This window comes from Falco biarmicus, chromosome 7 (assembly GCF_023638135.1).
Source record: "Falco biarmicus isolate bFalBia1 chromosome 7, bFalBia1.pri, whole genome shotgun sequence".
NCBI classification, from domain to species: Eukaryota; Metazoa; Chordata; class Aves; order Falconiformes; family Falconidae; genus Falco; species Falco biarmicus.
Window position 1 is genome coordinate 18,073,136 of NC_079294.1, and position 17,289 is coordinate 18,090,424.

Genomic DNA, 17,289 nt, shown 5'->3' on the forward strand with positions numbered 1-17,289 from the left:
CTTCTACTTTTCCAAGAAATAGGTCTAATGGTACTGGATCTGGAAATCCCTGCAGGTCACAGGACTGAAGGGTGATGTGCTCAGAGAGACACAGCAGGTCACACAGAGACACCCACACAGACACAGACACACACTACATGCAGTACGCAGTCCCACTCAGGCTACACAGCTTCCACGGCAATGGCCACATCCAGTGGGAAACTGCATTCCTGGGCAGCTGCTGGTCATGCTCATAGCGGGCACCAGTCAGCACAACACAACCCACCTATTCCACATTCCCTTTGTAATTTATTAAAAATACCATGAACAGCCTGGATTTTTGGCTCAACCAGGCTCCGGGAGCAGGTACCCTCCAGGCGCACACCCCTGGGGCAGGGCTGAGGGCGACCACTGTGCAAAATGAGGGCGACGGAGCCCTGCAGTCATGGCCTACGCCACCTCAGGCGGATTTTCACAGTCTGGAATACAGTGAGATCCCAGAAACACTGCAGAGGTCCAGGCCTAAAAACCTGCTTTTTTAAACCGTCTCGCAGAGGAGGCGTGAGGCAGGCCGCAAGGGCGGGCGGTGGGGCTGGCTCCCCAGGCACAAGCTGTGTCTGGAGCCCCAGGGGCGGCCATGGGCTCTCCCGGCCCTGTATTTCTCCAGGCGGCCGGTACCTGACGGCGGGTGAGCCGCCTGCAGCGGACTGTGGTCTGGGGCCAAACGCGGGGCAGGGCAGCAGGGCCAGCCGCAGCGCCGGCACTCGAGCCCCGCCAGGGAGGGGTGAGGCAGCCTGGCCACCCCTGGCAAAGGGAGGAAAGCTGCCGGCCTGTGTGGCAGGTCACGGGTGGCGCAGGGCGGCCCCACAGCCCCTCCGAGCGGCGGAGGCAGCTGCCGGGAGTGGGCGGGGGCAGCCCGGGGCCTCCCGCGGGGCGCGGAGCCGGCGGCGGCGGAACGTAGCGGCGGGCGCAGGTTGCGGCGGGCCGGTTTGAGCAGGGCACAGCGCGGCGCGGCGGGCCGCGGTGCCAGCATGAGGGAGCTGGCGCCCGGCGCGAAGATGGAGTGCGACATCTTGGACGCGCTGGAGGCCTTGGGGTAATCGGGGAGCTGCACTGGCTCCCCCTTGGCGGGGCGAGGGGCCGAGGGAAGCCCGCCGCCGCGCCACCCGGCCGTGCGCCGACAGGGGCCCCTTCGCTGCGGGCGTGAGGCCGGGCCGGAGGCGGCGGGGGGACGGGCCTCGCGTTCCGGCGGGTGCTGGGGGAGGCCCGGCGGCGGCCCTGGCTGGGCCTTCTGCCTCGCCCGGGAGGCCGGGTCGCCCGGGCTGTGATGGAGGGAGGCAAAGGACGCGCGGCTTGGGGTCCGCAGGGTGTGAGAGCGCTGGGGCGAGCGCTGGGGCCGGGGCTGCCACCGGCCGGACTGCCCGCCCCCTCCGTTCGTGCCTGCCTGCCTCCCGTGAGGGCGCTTCAGCTGCAACAGAGCAGAAAAAATGTAAAATTTGGGTTAATTTTCAGTTATCTTATTGCTAGTACTCTAGGGCAGTGAGTTGTTAATGTTGGAAGGAAATCTCTTTGACTAAACACTTGAATTAATACTTTAATTCTTGCTTGTTTGACACCTATTGAGGCGTGAAACTGTTTTCCTGTACATGTGATATGTGAAAATGCCAGCCTCCTATTTGCTGACAAATAATTTTGCTTGTAAATTACCACTTTTTTTTTGTTGTTGCGTTTAAAAAAGATCTGAATTATTTCTCGACAAAAGTAACTTACAAAGATTAATTTCTTTCAGAGTAGTTGCTTACCAGCTTATAGTAAAATTATTTTTAAAATGGGTATGTTTTATGTTAAACTTGCTTCTTATCACGATGTTTTTCTCTGCGCAGGTACACGGGTCCACTGTTGGAGGAGGAAGCCCTGAACAAAGCAGCAGAAAATGGATTATCTTCCCCAGAATTTTTTGAGCTTTGTGTTTGGTTAGGTTCCCAAATAAAGTCACTTTGTAATATGGAAGAAAGCATCACTTCAACAGATGGTATATGAATGTTAATTTATTAAAGCAATTTAGTGTATGTTCAAGTGGATTTAGACCCATACTGTTCAACACTGTAGTCTCACTATTAGCTGAAATTTAGAAGATAGCTGGAAGATAGCCAAACTGAGACTGATAATATTTCTGTGCATGTGGCTCTTAGATTAAAGTCTTGTCCTTAAAGACAAGAAAGAAAAGAGAGAAAAAAAAAGATGCTTTTGAGTTGGTTTTCTATCTACATAAATATAAAAAGTACATTCATACATCCCCTGAGTGGTAGTTATATATAATCATATTTTGATGGCTTAAATTGCAGTGTCTGGTATTTTCAGCTAGTTGATCCAGTGCAGTGTGCCATTCAGCACTGTGTGTAGATACGCAAGTTGCTTGTTAGTGCTACCTGATTTTTTCTGTTGAGTGTTGGAACTTCAGTGAGATGTTATATTGCTTGTGTTTTCACAAAAAAAGTAGTAAAACTAAAAATGACCATTGAAAATAATGGGCTCATGACTCCTGTAACTTGTTCATCAGAAAATTAATTACATTGATATGCTGTTTTGTGACATAAGCTGTTGAGTTCCTAGTGATGTTCGTTTGCATTCATGTCTTCAAAGACTGCTGTAGCATCGCCTTCTTGTTCAAAGTATGGGTGCAGTATTGCTGTAGCTATTAAAAGGCTTGTCTGCTTGTATGTAGGACTTCCTTAAGCATAAGAAAATATTACTAGGGTGGTAAGTGGGAAATCTTTCTCTGGGCTATTGAAACATGCAATTGAATTGTATAAATTAAGAAAATTAGATTCAGATTTTATGTTTCTGTAAAAAGCCATTAGCTTTGCGTTTATTTATTCCCATAGGTGATAAAGATATAGAGAGCTTCCAGCTTGAGATTAGTGGCTTTCTGAGAGAAATGGCTTGTCCATATATGTCACTTACATCTGGAGACATCAAGGACAGATTAAGAGAGAAAGAAGATTGTCTTAAACTCCTTTGTAAGTTATAATTTACATTTTTCCCGTTTATAATACAGGTTTTTTATATACATCCTCCACTGTTACTGTATAATTTACATTGAATAGGTCTTTATGTATATTTGAGTGTATATGTACAACCATTACAACCTAGCTGAGCATGCATCAGCTGCTCAGGGGTGCAGAAATGGAAAATAGAAAACTATTTTAGTAGAAACTAAAACTTCTTTGTGAAGTATGGGTCAGCCTCCTGAGGCCTCCTGATCGCTTTCTTGATCCACTTCCAGCTCAGCTGAAACTGAGACCTTGCTTGCCATGTTTCTGAGAGATTTCTGGGCACCTTAAAAGAAAATGCTACATGTTTTGAAGGTGCTGAAAGCAGGATTGAGAGAAGCAAAATCTACGCTTAAGCTGGACTTGGTCGAAGGTGTAGCAGCAGGAACCAGTGTGATAATATGAAACTAGCCAAAGAACTAGGGGTCTGGTGGCAGAAGTGGGTTAAGCAGTTAAATATGATGTGTAGGCTAAAGGTAGGAAGTCAGGTGAGAATTAGTTCAGAGTGGGAAACTGATACTAACCTGTCCAGGAGAGAACTGAGAAAGAGTCTCCCTTTTATCATTGTTGTCTTATAAATGTGTATATTGTATTTGTATATAAGAAGGGATGCAGAAAGATTTGAGTGTCTCTAAATCTGCCATTATTACACTTTTCTCTCTAGTATTTCTAAGTACAGAACTTCAGGCTTTAAAGATACTGCACAGCAAGAAAATTAAAGGCTCTCATTTGGAAAAGCACAATGAAATTCATCAGGAAGTGCAAGCTATTTGCGATGCACTGGGCCTGCCAAACTCCTCGACTTCTGATATTCCTCCCTTGTTAACCAATGTGGAACAAAAGGTATGGGCTTTTATGTGTTCTCTCTGTTGTTAAACTGTAAGCATAATCTCTTTAAGCATATATCTTAGAGTTAAGGGGCCAACAGCCTGATCTATAAAAGCCCTATCTGACAAGTGCACAGAATTTTTTATTCTGAAAGCCAGCTTAGTGTTTGAATTGTTTCAGTTATGAGGTGAAGTATTTCAAGTACGTCGCATCCGCAGGGAGATGCTGATGAGGCATACTTTGCCATGCAAAAGGTATGAGTTGAAGTAAGTTAGTTTTCCTGTTACCCATTCAGGTGTGCTGCAGCAAGGAGAAGACTTTGGGTAATAACTGATTGAGTGTTTATGTACCTGTAGTCATTTCTGGCATGTATTTAAATTTAATAGCCAGAACCTAAATTTTTGCTTTTCAGTTTATGAATTTCTAAATTGCAAGTATTGATTTGTTAGTGCCATTTCCTTAGTTGTAGAAGAGGATGAAAATGTCTGAATTACCAGTGAATAAGCCAATTTAAACCATACTCAACAGGATAGCTCTTTCAGTTGTGTCCCACCGGTTTCTAACTGATGTGATCTTTAGTCTGGCTTCCTCACTGCAGAATGTAAATAGGCTCTTGGGGTGGAATTTATCTTCTGTCAGGCAGCTAGAAGTTCTGCTCTTTATTTCTCCCTAGTATTTGGAGAAAGAGTGGGCGACCAATCTCTAAGAATTACAGGAGATACGTGGAATGAATCTGTCTGCTGCTGAGTCTTTGAGTTTAGTAATTTTACGTGATTATGCTTCTTTATTTTTCTTCCTCCTCTTCTCATCAACAGCAGGCAGTTGAACATTCAGTGGTTTCGGGGAGAGGGCTTGTTACTTGCATGGTTTTCTTACATTTGTATAACTTCAGCGTGACAAGATGAAACCTTTCAATACATTCATTTATAAAAAGCAGCATCCAGGTGGCTGAAGGCCTATTCCTGCACCATTAACTGTGCTTGATCTATTTAATTCTAATGAAATCTTTATATCCAGTCTTTCCGTTAAATATTTTTGAAAGGATAAAGATACAATCCTAGCACTGTGTTCTCTGGATTAAAAAGTCAGTTTTACAAGTAATAACTAATTGATTGAAACTTGCCTAGTACTGTTGCTCTCCCTCTGGGTGTTAGCTGTGTTTATATTCATGGGGGTTTGTGGGCTGCAGCCATGGGTAGTGGCCTTCCTTGCTCACTTCCTTGCTTCAGTTGAGTACAGCTTAAGTTTCATCCCATGTTAAAGGGGTAGGACTCTAGTTCTGCAACTGCAAGACAGCAAAACCAGATCTGATGGGCCAGTTCCTTCACACACACATAGAGAGTCTAGAAAGTTTTCTTTGAGTTACTAGACTCCTGCCACCTTTTGCAAAGTCCAGGATTTCTTTTCATAAGGGATCAGTGTCTTGAGTTGGTGTGTAGGGTGTTACTGTTACAGTTTATGTAAACTGTTCCAGTTTTGTAAGTACTAAAATGAGCTGAATCTTTAAAGCATGTTATCTTTTTTTTTTCCCCCCAAATAATACTGTCTGCGCTGTTTTGCAATTGTTTTCAGGTCTGTCGGTTCCACAGTAGTTATACGACTTGTACTCACTTCATACTGTAGAAAGGCGGCAAGACTAGTTTGTTCCTCTTCTGCGACTCCAGATTAGTAGTGTAATTTGTTCTCTGCATGTTTCATCCCTTACAAACAAAGGATTTATTTTTTTCCTACTTCTCAGGAGATTTTTGTAGAATTTCTACCATATGTTTCCTTGGCCTTCATCCCTCCCTTTAATATCGGACAGGCTCAGAGTTACTCTGATACAGTACAGAGTTAGACACATTCGTAGCTGTAGCTGTGTTAGATCAGTGATACCACCAATCGGAATTCCTTTGCTTTGTACACTTTTTTCAGTGCTATTTGTTGCTCTTTTTAGATTCTCACAAAAATTCACTTGAAATTATTGATTTCCTTTTCTAAATATTTTGTTGCTTTTGATTTAATTAGGTTCCATTGAAATTGCACTGTGGGTTTTTAGTATTATACTATATCATTTGTAATAGACACTTACATACCTATCTAGTATTTTTGTTGAATTTGCAAATGTATCTGCAGCATTTCAACATGTCTACTCTTTGTCTCTGTCTAGCATCTTCAACATTGTCAGTAGCTGTGGGAATAGTTCTGAGAATAGTTGGGCTGTGCAGCAGCAGTCTACCAAAGGGACAGATCACACATTGTATTTTGGTATGGAACATTAGCACGTTGATTGTTTTTAATAATTTGTCAGTTTATTTAAAAGACTAGTATAAAATCAGGATTTCTTTCTTCATTCAGACTATGAGTTTTATAGTAGCAGTCACGGGAAGTACCTTTGGAATTTGCATCTCCTGTAATAAACTGGGGGGGTGGTTGTCAACATACTTAAGAAAATGTGAGAGATGAAATGACAGTGTTACAGCCTCCTATCGCTAAATATATTTTATTCTATAGCATTGAAAAACTAATAGTAATTTTGTAGTTATTTGGGGTTTTTTTTTTAATGTTGTTCCCTTGTAAAGTATGTTTACAAAGGGTAACTCTGGGAGGCATTCTGGAATTCAGTACCAAAATCCCCGTAAATTCTAAATGACCATTCATCAGAGATTCAGAAAGGTTTATGCCGGTATTGTGCTTTGTAACTCATGCTCACATCTGGCTTTTTTCCTGTCAAGGTAGTGTGCATTTCACACCTAATTACAAAGTGACATTCTAATAGTGTTTATTTGAAAGACTTCTTAATATATTTTTCAAAAGACCAACAAAAGGTGCATATTATTTGTTTTCTAGAACATTTTTAATTTGTAGAGAATGAAAAGAAACTATAAAGGGCTAGCAAAGAAACTAAATCAGAACTAAGCTAAAAGAACATTTAAGTGAAATACTTTAAAAATATTTGGGAATACTTCCTAGAATTTATTCATATTTGGTGTGTGCTTTTAACTGTTGGTGTTTAAAAATTTTGCAGACATAATTAGGCCTGTATGTGAAATATCAATGGAGTTACAGGGAGCAAGATGAAAGAGTTGTTCTGTTCACCAGGCGTAAAGGTCAAACAGAAATGTCTTTGAAGTTAGTTAAATATTGAAATTAAAATGATCTGCAGGTAAATGGAAGACAGGTAGAGGGTGGCTTAAAAATATTTTGTGCTTAAGATTTTAGGTGATCTTTCTGCAGTTGTGCAGTATGCCTCATGACTAATCAAGACAGTGTTCCTTCCTTAAAGCGTTGCTAGTTTAACTTAAATTAATAACATGCCACCTCTCTCCAGGTAAGGTTTTTTCAAAATCTTGGAAACCCTGGAGGTGCGTGCGTGTATGATGTTTATCTGTGCAAATGGTGTTAAGCATAAAATTACTACTCGCTTTTGACAGAGGGTAAAGATAATAAATATATGGAACGCAATAGTGAAACATGAGCTATAATTTTTTTAAGTAGTATAGACTTATAAAACAGATGAGAAATTTCATGTTCAATACATAAAGATATGCTGTATTTGGTAACAACAGAATAACTATATTTTTATACAGCAGATTTTGAAGTCAATGTTTTTGTCTCAAACAAATCCAGTAACTGATTCATTCTCAAACTGTTTTTAGAGGGTGTGTGAACTTCCAAAGCAGTCCTTTAAATATTTAATGTTACCAAGGTCAGTGACACAGTATGTCCAGTAGTGAAGTATATTTATCTCCATCTAGCTTTTAATTAGTTGGTTTGCTTTTTACAGCTGAGGGTGTGAGAACTTTGTGATGATTTGGCTGTTGCAGTTTGTTTTACATTTCTATGAGTATGTTTTCACTGCTCTTTCTATCTGGGCACTGCTTTTAGTGTTGTTCCCACTTACACATACGGACTTCTTTCTGGGTTTTGGTTGTAGTGGTGATTTTTCTTAAAACTCCTGCTTATCCTTTTTAACGTAGGGCAACTGTTACATTTAAGAATGTGGGTTATAGCATAGATTCTTGCATCAGTTATTTTCTTGTCTTCTGGTGGAAGATGCTTATGTCAAAGCTCTTGTGCTCCTAGTTCTGTCATCAGTCAAGGCTGGACAATGTGTTCTGCAGCGGTAAGGCGGCTCAGCTCATGTCACCATTATAGCTGCAGGATATGCACTCGGAGCCCGGCTGATGGCAGTGAGGGAGTAAAGTGGAGATGCAGTCGTTTGGGCATGACTACAGTATGTCACAAACATGAACGTAGACCAGTTCTTCAGTGACAAGATTCTTCCTTAAGTGTTAACTTGATTAATAAACCTGTCACTGGATAAAATTACATAGGTATTCTCTAACCTGGAAATAAAAGGTTGCAGAAATTTGGGAGCAGTTTCCCAGTCAGTAAAGGATTGTTTCATTTAGCTGCTCTTGTTTCATCTAGTTCTGATTTTCACTGATTCTCTTAATTGTTCTCTCTAAACTTCCTTTCATTTTTCAGTTTATGGAAATCAGGAATATGTAGTGCTGGGTTAGGTCTTTTAATTGTGATTGACTTGTGGCAGAATGTGTGGCTTTTGTATGTGAAGCCCAGTGTTGTATTAACCACTTAGCTGCCCTTGCAGCTGCAAACTTGCTGTAATTCTAATCTCTAGATAGTATTTAGCATCACTGGTTTCCAGATTTTCTTCCACTCTGTAGCTATGAATGACATTGAGAATTTGTTTTGGTTTTCTTGTGTTTCAGCAGCCAGTCTCTTTTGATAGATTCTCTTCCTTTCAACTTGTTAGAACCTTTGAGGTTGTATTTCTGACCTTAGTGGTATACAGATAGACACCTCTTACCTAACAGAATTTTTAATTCATCTGCTGTTTATTCTTTCTTCTATACTAATTAGTGATTTCTCCATCTCTTGCTGTCATGCTGATTTTATTATATTTTTCATTGTTACCTTTATTTTTTCATTCTTCAGACATTTGTTTAAATTCAAGCGTACTTTGTGCTTAGGTACATCTGAATTGTGGAGTAGATTATGAGAAGCATTGTGTACATGCTTCACTAAAATCAGCACAAGTTGGCTATGTTTAGAAGACAGACAAATTGGACAGCCCTGGAGGGCTTTTTGGAAAGAAAATAAAGGTTCTAAAGAAGCAAGAACTAGCAAAGAGGAGCATAGAGATCAGTAGGCTACATGGAACTGAACTTCACCTCTTATTGTAAACTTTTTTTTTTTATATGGATGGAGTATAACAGCAGGGAAACTAGATGGCCACTTTTCAGAAACTACTAGGCTGTCTTTTCTGCTGGAGTCAAAATACTGGTTTTGCGTAATTTGCTTACTGCACAGTAATTTTTTTACTTCAGACTTTTCCTGGGGGTATTGCATTTTTAACTTGCCACAGTGCTGTCCAAAGGTGATGTAAAAAGAACAAAATATCCACCCTGGCTTTCACACAAAATTTGAGATCAGATTTTTTTCCTTAGTATATGCAAAAAAGGGAAAAAGAGATAACTATGAAATCCCCGAAACACGAGAGTTGATTTATCAAGTATTCCTTTTCAAGTAGCTTTCTTTAATCAATTAACTAAGTGCTCTAGAATTTTATTTCTGTCTGAGTTGGTTTTTTTCATAGCGATCACAGAAAATGATACTTCTATAATACATGGAACTCAAAACTCTGACAAGATGAACTAAGATAATACTGGAAGAGTGAGCTTTGAACCATATCTTTATGATAAATTTATTGTAAACACCTGTGTGACTAATGAAATCTTATAATCCTTGCAGATGTATCTAATGGCTGTCCTCAGCTACAGGTTGTAATGTAGATTGTGCACTACCTTAATCCTTCTTTGTGATATCTAAAAGAAAATTAACTCTTGGTTTTAGTCGTTTGACTTGGTTCCCCATAATTATTTATAAAAGTTAATGAAGATTTAGGTCAGGGGTCCTCAAACTTTTTAAACAGGGGCCGGTGTGCGGATGAAGTGGCAGGCAGCCATCTGCGGCTGCTTGGTTTCCACCCCCAACCCCCGGTGGGGGTTGGGGGGGGCAGGGGTGTGTGTCTGTAAATACCGGGGGCTGGATTGAGGACCCGGGGGGGGCCGTATCCAGCCTGCAGGCCATAGTTTGAGGACCCCTGATTTAGGTCTTCTGTGCATCAGAGTGTGTGCAAAGCTTGCAGGATCAGTGATACGCATGCATTCTACTCCAGCTGAAAAATCAGTTGGCTGGAAAGTTATGTACAGGTGTTGTGGGTATTCATGAGTTTTAGAAGAACTGTGCCAAAGGAGGTTCCTTCAAGAGGAGGAGGTGGAGGTTTCTTGTAGTGAGAGAAGAGAATGCAGTGGAGTCTGGAAAGCAGAGAGAGACCATAATGATCAGGGATGAAATTAGGACAAAAACTAATGGAAGAAGTATAAGCAAGGCAGCTTTGGAGTGAATGCAAGTGTTAGACATAATGTTAAATGCCAGCAATTACAGGAATAGAAGACAATTAGTGAAAGTGGTTGCATACCCATCATACCTCCTGCCTTTCTTACTAGCACCCATCACCAGATTTTTGTAGCCAAGTCTAGCATTTGGGAACAGAACTCATAGTAGCTTCCAATTTTTACACTTCCTTAGTTGTAGTTACAGCACTTAGTAATAAATAAAATGAGTAATTTAACTAGTCCTACTCCCTCTATGCACTTGATAAATTTGCTACATAGATACTGTTCTGTTATAATTGGGAGGAGAAGTGGTGTACCATAAAATATTTTTGTGTAGAGGTTGGTCACATAGTGAAAGTATTCAGGAAATCTTTGTAATGGATAAGTCAGATGTGTATCTGTGCTATACTTGTAAGATCAAATAGCAAATTGTGATTGCAGAAAATTGTGCTGAAATAAATGTAAATATAATTTGTATTCTGAGAAGTATGTGTTTCGTTTCAGATAAAGGAAATTCTCTCAAAAGTTCAAAATAACCACGTGGGGAAATCACTGCTAACAAAACCTCTGAATTCCGACCAAGTGGTAAAAAAAGTCTCTCCTTTTCTTTTCTGCACTTAACAGGATGGTCAAAATTAATGCATACAGCTTCATCTAACTTTGTCCATTTCACAGTCACTGTTCTATTGCTACATATTAATACTAAAATTTAGTTGCTAAATATTAACAATGCTAATCAGATGCTTCCAGAATTAATGTTATAAAACAGACTTTGGGTTGATTCATCCACTTACTAATTTCCCAAATATTTTGTATATACATACTACTGTAGCATTACACAGATGCACCCCTAATTCTATACAGTTTATAGTGGTGACCTGGGGATAGACATCTTATTTGCTGAATGGGGTTAGCTTTAAATTGACTTCTATAACTCTATAGATGTGAACATTTGGACTTTTTATTGTAACACTGCAGGAAAGATTGGAAAAAATCAATGATGCGCTTCGCAGTGAGTATGAATGCCGCCGACGTATGTTAATGAAGAGGCTAGATGTGACAGTACAGTCTTTTGGCTGGTCTGATAGAGCAAAGGTAAGCTTGATGCTTTTTTTTTTGCTTCCTGTAGCGGGAATCTGCTACAGTTCCATGGGTCTTGCTACCAAACATACATACTATGTAAATACACTTCAGTTTTGTTTATAACTTCTTCAAGAAGGTTTTGGGGATTGAAAATGTTTTGGCATTTATATAATTTAGATGATTTTTTTTTTTTTAAGCCAAGAGGCAAATTGTTGTCTTTTTTTAATTTATTTGTTAGCTTGCCTTTTTTCCCCACTGTTGAATAGGTTTAGATACCTTTCTCTACTTCAGTTGCTGTGGCATTTTTTTGTGTTTTTTTTTAACGTGTTCAGTCCCCAAGACAGGTAAGTGTGCAGACTGAAATGGATCCATAAATGGTGTAGTAACTGCCTAGCAAAACAGTCATGTAAAGAAACAATACCTGTTGTCTGGTCCATCCAAGATCAATTTTTTTTTTTTTTTTCTCTGAATGGCGATCATTCTTGATGTTCCCAGAAAGTGTACTTGTTTTTCTTTTTTGTTAAAAAAATGAAACATCAAGGTGTGTTTGGAAAAAATCTTTTCTCTCCCTTTCACGGCTTGCAGAAGTGTTTTGCTCCATTGATACATTTAAATTTTTTTCCACAAATTTACTGTACTTTGAAGCTGCTCTGTTTTAATTACATTTAGAAGTAATTTGTTAAATACGGCTATGTAAAGTTTCTGAGAGAGCAGGCTGGACTCCTAAATTTAGATCTTTAAATATGCTGGAAAACCTCAAAGAATCTGTTTGATGCCAGTGGATAGGAGAATTTCTTTTGTAATGGTGCTAAGTTTCAACATCCGTTAAAACATAATCAACATTTTTGTATAGTAGCTCCTCAGCATGAAGAGAATTGGTAACAGCTGGCATTGTATTTTGTAAGGTAACTTAAATTTTCAGACAGTGTGTGTTCAAATTGAAACTTACAGAGACCAATGCATGGCTTATGGTAAGTGTGTTTCTGTGTTTTATGCCTAGCAAGTAAGTTGCGTTTGATTTTTATCATTTAGGTAAAAACAGATGACATAGCACGAATCTATCAGCCCAAGCGCTACGCGTTATCTCCAAAGTCAACTATTACATTAGCTCACCTTCTTGCTGCTCGAGAAGATTTATCAAAGATCATAAGAACAAGTAGTGGATCAACACGGGAAAATACAGTCTGTGCAATCAACAAGGTATACTTTTTCTTTCTGGGATGCAATAAAAGGACATGGGGATTTACAGACCTATCAAAAGTAATTCTGGAATTATACTCCTTGCTTAATACTTTCATTTCTTTTTGCAAGATACCTGGTGCTTCAAGAAAGGAAGGTTTGCAGCATTCCAGTAGGCATTGCAGCAGCTTCTTTTTTTATCTTATTACACAGTCATTCTTGCAACAGGATGAAACAGTAGTGGGGGCTGTATGTGTGCACATGCATGTGTGTATATGACCTCTTGAGTTCAGTGGAACTGCACGCCTCAAGTTGAGTCTTTCTGGTATCATTTCCTGGGCTACCTGTTTGCAGGATTATGTTGTTCAGTTTGTAAACGAGTGTCTTTAGTTAATCAGTATATTTGAAATTTATGTTTAAAAATTATAAAAGTTTCTGTGGATTTGTTGTTTTGCTGCAAAGTAGATTTATTTGGTTTGGCTAGAGTAATTAATCAACATTGTACTGCTTTCTTGATGATAAAAGCTGGAGTTACTAGTTTCACCACTGTAATGGTGACTAAGCCCATTTTATTTACAGATTTTTCTAAAGTTTTGTGCTTCATTTAGATACACTTTAATATGTTCTGATCCCAAAGATTCTGAAATTTCTTAATTATTGTAGGATCTCAGAGAAAAGTTTTTTTCTTTCTTGAGAGGACTTTTAATTGGAGTGCCTGGGACTGACCAGAGTATGTTAACATTCATCACACAGTGAGTTTAGGAAATTCAAAAGCAGTAGCAAAAAGACCTACTACATTTTTTTTAAACTCAAAACAACCTATTTTTCCATACAGGTTCTGATGGGGAGAGTACCTGACCGTGGAGGCAGGCCAACAGAGATTGAACCACCTCCTCCCGAAATGCCTCCTTGGCAAAAAAGACAAGAAGGTGGTGGAAGGGGTGGCTGGGGAGGTGGTGGTGGTGGAAGGGGTGGCTGGGGGGGTGGAGGGGGTAGAGGAGGAGGAGGAGGAGGAGGTGGTGGTGGTGGGTTTGGAGGTGGGGGTTTCAGAGGTGGTGGAAGAGGTGGAGGTGGCTTCCAGGGGGGCAGGGGAGGTTATGGGGGCAGGGGAGGTTATGGTGATAGGGGAGGTTATGGTGATCCATATGGTGGAAGAGGAGGGGGAGGATACCGAAGATACTAAAACACTGTAAATATTAAGAGAGTAATTGGCAAAATATAGTGGTGGTGTTTACTGGTATGAGAAATTTAGATATGTTAACTCGGGTTTAGGTTAGAATTAAGTATGACCGTATGAATCATTGCATTAGACCAACTGATGTTGTCATTGAATTCTTTTAGTTAACTGAACAGAACTTTTATACTAAAATGTGATGACTAAAGTCCTTGTTTTTCGTACTGCTCATAGGGTGGTTTTTATGTCATTTTATTTAAAATAAGCCTCAGAAAAATGAATAAAACCCTTTCTAAACAAACAAAAAATACATTATGTAACGTTCAAGCCTCTCCAATTATTGCATGTTGCATGTCCACTCCTCTGCTCCAAAATGCTGTGTAGAAAACAAAATAGGCCTAAGAACCAGATGGAAACACTTGCAGGAGACTCTAAAGTGCTGCTTTCAGGCTTTTTCTCTTCCACCTAGTTTTCATATGGGACGTGTAAACAAATTTTCATGTCAAATGTTAAAATCCTTAAGGTTTTCATCAAAATTATTCAATTGAATTTCTTATTCTTCCAGAATTTCACATAAAAGTAGCATTCTGAACTAATACTCTACAGAAACTAATAAAATTAAGGTTGTTTTGTGTGTTCGTAAATGTATCGTAGACTACTTGAAAGTCAGAGCATATACCGTAAACTCACAATCATGGTGAGTTTTGATAGCGTCTATTTTCATTTTACCTGTTCTCCATTTTATTTGTGTTTCATAGAAATATTTTAAGTAAGATCAGATTGGGCAGGAAACTTATGCAGCCATCGTGTCTCATAAGAGTTCATTTATATATTTCTTCTGAGTCAGGCTTGAGACATAAAGGTTGAATAAGCTGAGCTTCTTGAGAAAGAACATACCAGTTCTTTCCCCCTGCGTGCCACCCTCCCTCCCTTTTTTTTTTTTTGTCCCCGCCTGCTCTGTGTTCAAGAATGGCCAGCTGCCCACATAGTAAGGTGTCTCACACAGCAGTTGTCCTTCCTCCGTGACTTTTCTCTCTCTTACTCTGCTAACCCATTGGTCTGGTAACCTGAAAGCAACCATCTTGTTACGGTGTGGGTGCCTTCTCCTTCATAAACAGTATTACTCTAGATGAAGGAGTTAGCTTTCGTACAATTATGGCTCTAAATACATGTAGACAAGAATTTAATTTTAGAGCTGTCAATTAAAGACGGCAGTTTCTGTTGTCCAGCATCTTTTAGATCTCCCCTGTTGTGAGGCCGCTCGTGAGTACAGAGGTGGAACAGAAAGATGATGCCCCAGTATATACTCATGACAGTATTTATCAGGGTCAGGTTACTGCAGAGAGACTTGGCGGTGTCTGTTGATTGCATAGCACAGAAGCCATGAAGCATTTTAATTGAGCATGTAACTGCAGGCTTAACTGCGTGTTGAACTTTAGGATTTGATTTTGGGTTTCTGTTCCACAGTTAACGAGTTCTTTCTGCACAGATTTTCTATTGGTGTCCATGTTTGGTATGCTTTAAAGGTGTTACTTTACCTTCAGGAACACATGCATCATGTGTTTCATAGGCAGCTTTATGCATGAATGTAAAGCTGTTCGAAATCAGTTATTATCTCTTCCAAAAGCCTATGGCAGATTTTAATAAGCCATCACCAGCCTTCCTTCTCATTTGAAATTTTAATCCAGATAAACTTCAGAAGTTTCTCTTCTGTTGTTTCCTCTCTGATCATAGGGTGCTTGAGAATGCTGCTTGTGATGCGGTAGATACAGCATTATGCAAACTTGAAGGTCCCAGCAGCTGCCTAACAAAAAGGGGCAGAAGTTTTCCTTGCTTGAACGTGTTAGCTTGGATGTGAACTCTTGAAATAACGGCTTAACTTCACCCAGCTGCTAGCAGTACAGTTCCTTTGCCAATTTTTTTTCTACATTCCATGCTGGCCTAAGCTGTTGCCAGCTTCTGCATTCAGTATGGAGAGACCCTCATGGATCCTGTGGGAGCACAGTACTGGGTTTCTTGCTGTTGAGCTTGGGTTTTGCCTAATGCTCTGGAATAGCTTGCAAATTGATGACGTAGCAAGTGAGACTGCTGGCCTTGGAGGTGAAGTGTTGGTCAGCAAAGCAATGGAGAGAGCAGTTTTTGACAACCAAAGCCTTGATATAAAATTCTGCTTGCTCATCCCAGTGTTGTGTTTTGGTAGAAGCAATTTACAAACAGCAGGCAAGGATTTAGCTTTACCAAGGAAATATGCTAGGAAAATCAAATGGCTTATCTATACTTAAAGATTTCATCAGTCTTAAGGTGTGCAGTTGTACTGGTTTAGTTGAACTGTTGTAACTGTGGACGTGCCTTGGTGCGTTTACACTCGTCAATTTATCCTGTGTGTAGCAGGCAGGATGGTTCTGAATGAAGTAAACCCTGACGTGAACTAGCTGTGTTGCCCACATGTAATTCTGACAGTTACATTATTTCAGTACCATACTTAAATTATATTTATGTAGACCATGTAAAAGATGAGACATTCAAATAGGTTGGAGGTTTGTTTTTTTTAATCTGGCCATTTCACTTTTTCTTGAATAATTCCAAAATGTGAAGCCAGTAGTGGAAAACTAAAGTAAGCACCACCACGTTTCAGAGGTATCCTTTTCTGTCCTGTTGTCATAATGTATGCTTTTAATTTATCAAAAGATGCAATAATACCATAGAAATAATTGATTTAAACCTTTTCTCAAAATTTGTATGTTCGTCTTGAAAAAGTATTTTCAAAAATTCTGTTGCAAGTAAAATATTTTCATATACATGTTTGTGAGATTTTTATGTTTATTCACACATAGTGAACATCTACCTGAATATTGTTTTGTTTGATTAAGAATTGGAAAGATAGGTTGGGTTTTTCTTTTTTCAGGATTTGAGAGTCACTTTTGTTAACAGCTGTAAACACTGAGGAATAAAGTACTGTATTTGAAGTTATTTGCATCACTTGTGTAGTGTGATTTGGCTCCACTATCACATGTTCCTCCTATGTTTGTAAGGAATAATTCCTGCTGGTGACTTACAATAGTGATGGAACTTAACTTTTTATGATAAGGAAAAAGAACAGATATATTTATACCAGCATTGAGAAGGCTGGAGATAACAATATAGGAAAAATTCAACAGGCAGGACATGTCACAAATACATCCCTATTACATTGTCTGTGATTACTAAGGAATCTCAGTTAAATTTTTCTTAGTAAAAAAACCCAATGTTATAGATCTGTACAATAATTACTTTTGTCTCTCCATAAAGGAAATATCCTCTAATTACTTCTGAAGTTTCCTTTTCTTAATTTCTGTAATTATGATGTAAAACACAACTTCTTTTGTGTGTGCAAGACTGTAGAGTAGATCTGCCCATATAAATAGGAATTCTGGTTTTGGTGGTTAGTCAGCACTCTACGTCTTCATCCCTTGCCTCCCTCAGATGATTGAAGATAACTGAGTAAATGTTCATTAGTCCATGTAAGAACACATTTGAGGTGAGGTATTCTGAGGTTTACTACACGGACAAGAATAGCAAGTCTTTAGGGTTATATAGTGCTGCCTGTATA

The 17,289-nt window shown here is 39.7% G+C and overlaps 1 protein-coding gene across 2 annotated transcripts; it reads left to right on the forward strand.

Moving 5' to 3' along the window:
- Positions 1-814: 814 nt before the first annotated feature.
- FAM98B (family with sequence similarity 98 member B) lies at positions 815-16,670 on the forward strand. Of its 2 annotated transcripts, none has more exons than XM_056344963.1 (8): positions 815-1,075; positions 1,863-2,011; positions 2,865-2,999; positions 3,697-3,875; positions 10,769-10,849; positions 11,243-11,359; positions 12,380-12,547; positions 13,362-16,670. In XM_056344963.1, the coding sequence occupies exons 1-8, from the start codon at positions 1,011-1,013 to the stop codon at positions 13,707-13,709; spliced, it is 1,242 nt and encodes a 413-aa protein (XP_056200938.1). In that variant the 5' UTR covers positions 815-1,010; the 3' UTR covers positions 13,710-16,670. The 2 variants fall into 2 exon arrangements, with proteins under 2 accessions (XP_056200938.1, XP_056200939.1); XM_056344964.1 differs by lacking the exon at positions 815-1,075 and adding an exon at positions 1,167-1,468.
- Positions 16,671-17,289: the final 619 nt, after the last annotated feature.

Excerpts from the sequence above, each read along its gene's own strand:
- FAM98B (XM_056344963.1), top strand. The coding sequence starts at position 1,011 with ATGAGGGAGCTGGCGCCCGGCGCGAAGATGGAGTGCGACATCTTGGAC. Across the intron at positions 2,012-2,864 it reads AAGCATCACTTCAACAGATG|GTGATAAAGATATAGAGAGC; the intron begins GTATATGAATGT and ends TTATTCCCATAG. Across the intron at positions 11,360-12,379 it reads GCTGGTCTGATAGAGCAAAG|GTAAAAACAGATGACATAGC; the intron begins GTAAGCTTGATG and ends TTTATCATTTAG.